The sequence below is a fragment of the Ananas comosus genome, linkage group 7, assembly GCF_001540865.1.
Source record: "Ananas comosus cultivar F153 linkage group 7, ASM154086v1, whole genome shotgun sequence".
Taxonomy (NCBI): Eukaryota; Viridiplantae; Streptophyta; class Magnoliopsida; order Poales; family Bromeliaceae; genus Ananas; species Ananas comosus.
Window position 1 is genome coordinate 12,958,649 of NC_033627.1, and position 6,092 is coordinate 12,964,740.

At 37.7% G+C, this 6,092-nt stretch overlaps 2 protein-coding genes across 2 annotated transcripts; one reads left to right on the top strand and one right to left on the bottom strand.

Annotated features, from left to right (window-relative positions):
- Window positions 52-2,333, bottom strand: LOC109713274 (probable xyloglucan endotransglucosylase/hydrolase protein 30). The gene is made up of 4 exons (XM_020237275.1): window positions 2,002-2,333; window positions 1,775-1,875; window positions 761-969; window positions 52-607 (listed from the first exon to the last, which is right to left on the bottom strand). Exons 1-4 carry the CDS (start codon window positions 2,183-2,185, stop codon window positions 52-54), a joined length of 1,050 nt encoding a protein of 349 aa, XP_020092864.1. The 5' UTR covers window positions 2,186-2,333.
- LOC109712400 lies at window positions 3,234-6,092 on the top strand. Its single transcript, XM_020235949.1, has 4 exons — window positions 3,234-3,498; window positions 3,634-3,703; window positions 4,875-4,964; window positions 5,675-6,092. The coding sequence occupies exons 1-4, from the start codon at window positions 3,334-3,336 to the stop codon at window positions 5,737-5,739; spliced, it is 390 nt and encodes a 129-aa protein (XP_020091538.1). The 5' UTR covers window positions 3,234-3,333; the 3' UTR covers window positions 5,740-6,092.

Consider the following 6,092-nt stretch of genomic DNA (forward strand, 5'->3'; position numbering starts at 1 on the left):
ACAGTGCACACATTAGCTTAGCTCCCTTTCATGCAGTTTCATTCCCCCTCCTCACATTGCGGCCTGTTTCTCGGCGTCGGCGGCCACCGGAACCCGAGCCCGTCTCCTCCCATACCGGCGGCGATGGCGACCGCCGCTGCTGCTGCCGCTGCCACTGCCGCTGAACCTCAAATGCCCGGTCTCCTTAAATCGACTCTTCTCGGACTCCACGATGTCGCAGTCGGAAAACGTTTCGGGGTACCGCAGCGTGTCGTAGCAGAAGGAGTAGGTCATGTACCGCTCCCGGAACTGGCGCATCGCACGGCGCCTCTCCGGCGTCATCACGGCCAGGCCGGTGGCCGCGAGCTCCGCGTCGGAGGCAGTGCAGTTCCGGGAAGTCGACGGCGGCGCCTGGAGAGGGTCGACGCGGCAGCCGAGGAGGGCGAGGTCGGAGAATTCGGAGACGAAGGGGCCGTACTTGTAGTTGACCTTGTAGCGGCCGCCGGCCGTGGCCCAGTTCGAGGCGTCCCAGATGGTGGCGTAGAGCGACATCGGCTTCGACGGGTAGTCGCCGCCCACGACCTCCGACCGACGAACCTCCCGGATCGGAATGTCGTCAATGTAGAAACTGAACCAACCAAAAAAATATACATAGTTCCAAATGAATAGTCGGTAATTTATCTGACACAGAACGCTACACTCACATAGGGTCGGGAAATGTTTATTGGTTAAGAAATACGCATGCACGAAAGAGATTCAGAAAGAGAGATCGTAGTAGTACATGATGTTTTGGGCGGTCCAGAGGATGGAGTATAGGTGGAAGTCGGCAGTGGGGTCGAACGGGAGGAGGTAGCGCTCCTCGCGGCCGCGCGAGGTGCTGCCGTTGCCGTACATGTTGGTCTGCACCCTCCACTCCTTCCCTCTGATGTTGCCCAGAAACTCGAAGTCCAGCTCGTCGTGCGTCTTTTCAAACACGTCTCCGTTCGAGGTCTGCGCACATGTTTTCAAATCAAATCAAATCAAATTAAATCAAATCAAATTAAATTATAAGACACAGAAGTTCTTTTAAATATGCGTCAAACTCGTAAGATTATGTCACTCGTCATTAAATTTTTTATGAAATTTTAGTCAGATTATCTTTTTTTTAATAATTAGGACTCAAATTTTTTTCCCGCGGAATAGACACTTTTGGTATCTCTGGACTACTTATCTTTAGCTATTATAAAGTTATAATATTTATTATTATTATTAATTAGATTATCATGATCCCAAATTTCTCTCCAAAAAAGGTGCATTTGAGGAGAATATTTGGATTGGAAGCTGCTTAATTACGAAAATGCCCCTGGTTTTTTGGCTAAAATTATGTAAATGACCCCTATCTTGGTCAACCTATGGATTTAAAGGAAAATTGACCCGAAGATAACGGCGAGATTCACGCTTTAACATACGATGTTAGAAAATTACAAATTTTAAACAAAATATTAAATTTTCATTTTTCAAATTTTCAAAATGTACTAGGACCCCCTCAAATATTAATTAAATTGCAGATTTAGCAAAATCCAACGTGCTCAGCTAACAAATAATAAATTTGCATTAGCAATTAGTTTAATTAAATAGTAACCAGAAAAAATTCTAATACAATAATGTTATGCTTGAAAAAATATGTGAAAAAGAATGTTAATTAATCTAAATACATTTTTTAATCAAAAAGAGAATTTGTAATAATACAATAGTGTTACAATATTAAATGGACTAATAGAGATAAATAATAATAAGTTTTTTAAAAAATACTTACATAAAATGCAACAACAATTCCTGCGGTGTAATCAGAGGGGAGCTTAATAGAAGCACTAAAGAAGCCATGGAGGTACATATCAGATGATATAAATCCAGACCCTACAACAATAGAAAAAATATTTCCATTAAAGGGAAAAAAAGCTAATTTTATGCATTTATGAGCACTTATAAATTGAAAAAAAGAAATTGATCCAAAATTTATATATGAAAAGAAATGGCGATCACCGTAGGATCGGTCGAGAATGAGGCGGACGCTGCGGTCGTCGGCCGACCGCACGATGTTGTTGAAACCGAAGAGCGGCGCGTAGGCGTCGTTGAACGACAGCGTTGTCACGTTAAATGCAGCGATGCAAGGGACGACAAGGAGGAGGACCAGAATAAAAGGATTTACTAGAGTTTTACGAGCCATTTTATTCTATTTGTATTTATTTTTTCTTTCTTTCTCCTCTTTATTTTTTTTTTCTATGATTGTATGAGGAGAGAAAGAGAGAGAGAGAGATGAAAGGAAATGGTTTTGTGTGGTTTTGTTGAGTTTACATGGAGAGAAGAGGGGAGGTTGAGAGGACGAGGGTGAACATGCATGCACAAATTTAGGATGCCCTTGTTCTTGCCTAAAATTACGGATTTGCCCTCCCCCAAACCTATTTTAGGTGGCAACTTAAAAAAACCTTCAAATACCATTTATATGGTTTCACACTTTCTCATTTTAATACTGTATGATTTAAAATATATCAATTTATTATTCTGTAGTTTCACTTTTTTTTTTCGTCAGCACCTCCGTTAACTTTTTGTTAAATCATATACAAAAAATTTCAGATACCCCATCTATAGTTTATCGAATATTTATTTTAGTACCCTTTAGTTTTAGCTTTGTTACTAATTTAACGAAAAAATTAGTGAAGAGAATAACAAAAAGAAAAAATAAAATCATAAAGTACGAAAGTGATACACTTTAAACCATAAGGTACTAAAGTAAGAAAGTACAAAATTATAAGGGTGGTATTTGAAGTTTTTCAAAAAAAAGCACCAATATTCATGAATTCTTAGTTTTGTTTAAGCCAAATCTAATTTACTAAATTTGTCCATTGTAATAAACTTTAAATATTTAAAATTTAGGTAAAACTAAGTAAACTATATTGCAGGGAGAGATTTTGATCTCTCACTTTTATTATGCAGGTGTGAGTGATCTAATTCTCGACCTACTAAATAGCATTTTAAATAAAAACTTTATTATCAAAATTTTTTGTAATTATATTTTTGTCTTTTATGTATATTGTACTCCATGTTAGAAGGTGTTAATTTTTTATAAAAAAAAAACTTGAGGGACCAATTTGAAAATATTCTCTAGTTATGGGTTTTGTTTGCATTTTTAAGCAATAATTAGGGGATTTGGTGCACCACCCTACGTGGTACACCAAGTGCAGGGAATATTAAATATATCCCAAAATAGACCCTCGCGTTCGCGGATTACTCTACCCCGACCCAACAACATCCGAGAGCTAGGGTTTTTCTAGGGTTTCTCTTCTTCTTCTTCGTCTCCTTCGATCGGGGTCCCCCATGGCGAAGTTCAACGTGGTACAAAAGGCGCGGCGAGAGCGGAGCCACGAGAAGAAGCGTGCGCTCCACGGCGACCCCGCGTCGGGGAAGCTCACGCAGCGCCGCGGCCCACCCGTCTCCCTCTCCGGGAAGCGCAAGCGCAAGCTCCTCAAGAAATGGCGAAGGGTGTGTTGCCCCAAAACCCTAGACCTACGATTCTTTCTCGCGTCTATAATGATCAGTTATGTTGTTTTGGATTCGATTTATAAGGGGTGTTGTTAAACATTGGATTTTTTTTTTTTTTTTTTTTGGGTGGTTTAGGATCAAAAACAGGCGTTAGAGAAGGGATTGGTTACAATGGAAGATGTGGAGATGGCGATAGCTGATGAAGGTGTGTGTGTTTTTTAGATGAATTTGAGATCCTCTACTATGTTATTATATTCTAAATCTTGGATTTATCAGTAACTAATTCAACTAATAATGTGTGTAATAATGGTACTTTGAGTTATTTTAGTTATTTGAGTTATATAACCTTTTCACATTGTAGAAAAGTTTGTGTTATTCAAAATATATATTAAATTTTCACATTGGATAATTAGAACTTGTCTACGCTCTGATCGGTCGGTAAGTGGCGTTTATCTAATCTGGATAAATAAAATCGTGGTAGATTATGTTCACATTTAGTTTGATTTGCATCCAGATCAAGGTACTTAGTAAGTTTGATTAATTCATGTACGTAATAAGTTAAAACCAATAAATGTTTATCAGTATATTTCTCTTAAATGCTTGTGAATTATTGATTTAGTTGTGTTAGATTTTAGATTAGTTTGCATTAAGTTCATAAATTAGGCCGTTAGGAGCTAACTAGATGAGTTAGTTAGTGCTCATGAACTCATAATAGCTTGCTTGCCAATGCCCTACTTTAGGTAATTCTACTTGAGTTTTGATTCTAAATATTATAACTATCAAGTTATCGAGCTTATCCTTCTGTAACATCAATACTCAACCCATGGAAAATTATTGCCTTTTCTCCATGCTAGATTCTTATTGAGTATTTTATGCAGTTGGACAACTATGTTTCACAAGTTGATAATCAAAGTAGTGATGAATGAGCCGCTGGTAGTCTTAAATACTTACTATTCTTGAGCTAAGGGTCTGGCCCTTGGCGTACTGTCTTTTCTTATTCTCATTGTGCCAAATGTGTTATTTGCTAAACAGTTCTCATTTTTCTGCTGTATTAACTGCTAATTGTAGAAATTAAACACTAAAGCTATGTTGAGATGAAAGCACCCTAAATGTAATACTGGATATAGATCTGAAACTTGCAGTATACTCCATTTTAATTAGTTTGCATTTTTTAGGCTGTACCATGGCCTTCTTATGGTGGTCGTAGAAATGTTCTTCTCTTTATAGGAGTTCGAGTGCTGAAGAGATAATGTTTTTCCCATTTTATTAATATGTCTTGTAGAGATTCGGATATAGAGTTATGATGTGCTGTTAGATTGCTGTATAGCTCTTGTCCTCATAGGTTTCGTGCTGAGTTTTGGAATATTTGTTTGTAGGGTCTTCTCAAGGCACTAGTGAGAAGCCACATATGAAGGTTCACTTGAAGAAGAAATCGAGGCTTCAGATCAAAAGATTGAGAGGCAAAGGCAAGCTCTCTCTCTCTCTCTCTCTCTCTCTTAATTTCAATCTTAGAAAAGTTACCTTGTTGATTTCTTCTTTCTGTTCAGAGGCTATAATGCGCCTGCCCAACCATCATTCGTAAATTTAAGGACAATGGTTCATTGAGACTTCCCAAATGTTAACGATTGCTGATTCTTACGGAACTTGGTTATAGTAAACGATTAGGCTATGTCGTAAATTGTATGCCTGCCATTAAGCATCTTCATTGATCATATTAATTTCAAGCAGTATGTTTGGAGGAGTTTTAGTAAACTACTTGTCATACCAACTCTTCTTTGTTGAGATGTATTATGTTTCTTCCTTTCATGTGAACCACAGAAAATTATAAATAGATTTCCAATATGGTCATGTAAATTGGGACATAATCGTCCTCATATTCATATTAGTGGCGTCAAGGTCAAAGTATTAAAACATTAGCTCTGATGCAAGGAAATTAAGCTATACATTATTATGAGATACTTCACCTGTACTCTGATTGATTTTCTGTTAATTGTGTTCAATTTGAATGCCTTTCTCCAAGTTTAATCATGAGTATTGTGGATATGCAGCCTTTATTTCATTTTTATTTTGAATCATGACATATTTTGTATCATTATTTTGATGTTCTGCCTTTCTTTAACTATCTCTTGGAAAGAATGTTCTTATAATACCAGGAATCGTTTATGTTTTCTTGCAGGTAAGAAGAAAGGGAAAAGCACTAATCAACCTGCGAATGAGAAAATAGATGCGATGGTAGAATGAGTAGAACAGGATACTTCTAAAACTCCCCGTCTCCGACCATGGAACTTAACTGATGCGAAGTGCTTTCTCCAGATGAAATCTAAATGAATGCTCATTAAAATTTTGTCGAATTAATCCTACTTGATCATCAAAGTGTGATGACTTAAGGGTGCATATGTAGTTTTAGAAACATACGTGGTTTGAAGCCATCGCTCCATTTCTCTTCTGATTCATCAATTTGGACTCTTTTTTGTATGTGATGAACTTCAGCTGTCGCAACGTTTATTCGAGCAAATTTCTTTCAATCAGTAACGGAGGTCAAAAACATTGTTGTTGATTTTTCAACTTAAGGAAAGAAAAGGTGCAGGTATAAA

Bases quoted from the DNA above. Each gene is read 5' to 3' on its own strand.
- LOC109713274 (XM_020237275.1), bottom strand. From the start codon at position 2,185: ATGGCTCGTAAAACTCTAGTAAATCCTTTTATTCTGGTCCTCCTCCTT. The intron at 1,876-2,001 runs GTGATCGCCATT...CTATTGTTGTAG, and splicing joins CATTCTCGACCGATCCTACG to GGTCTGGATTTATATCATCT. The intron at 608-760 runs GTACTACTACGA...TGGTTGGTTCAG, and splicing joins TGGACCGCCCAAAACATCAT to TTTCTACATTGACGACATTC.
- LOC109712400 (XM_020235949.1), top strand. From the start codon at position 3,334: ATGGCGAAGTTCAACGTGGTACAAAAGGCGCGGCGAGAGCGGAGCCAC. The intron at 3,704-4,874 runs GTGTGTGTGTTT...ATTTGTTTGTAG, and splicing joins GATGGCGATAGCTGATGAAG to GGTCTTCTCAAGGCACTAGT. The intron at 4,965-5,674 runs GCAAGCTCTCTC...GTTTTCTTGCAG, and splicing joins CAAAAGATTGAGAGGCAAAG to GTAAGAAGAAAGGGAAAAGC.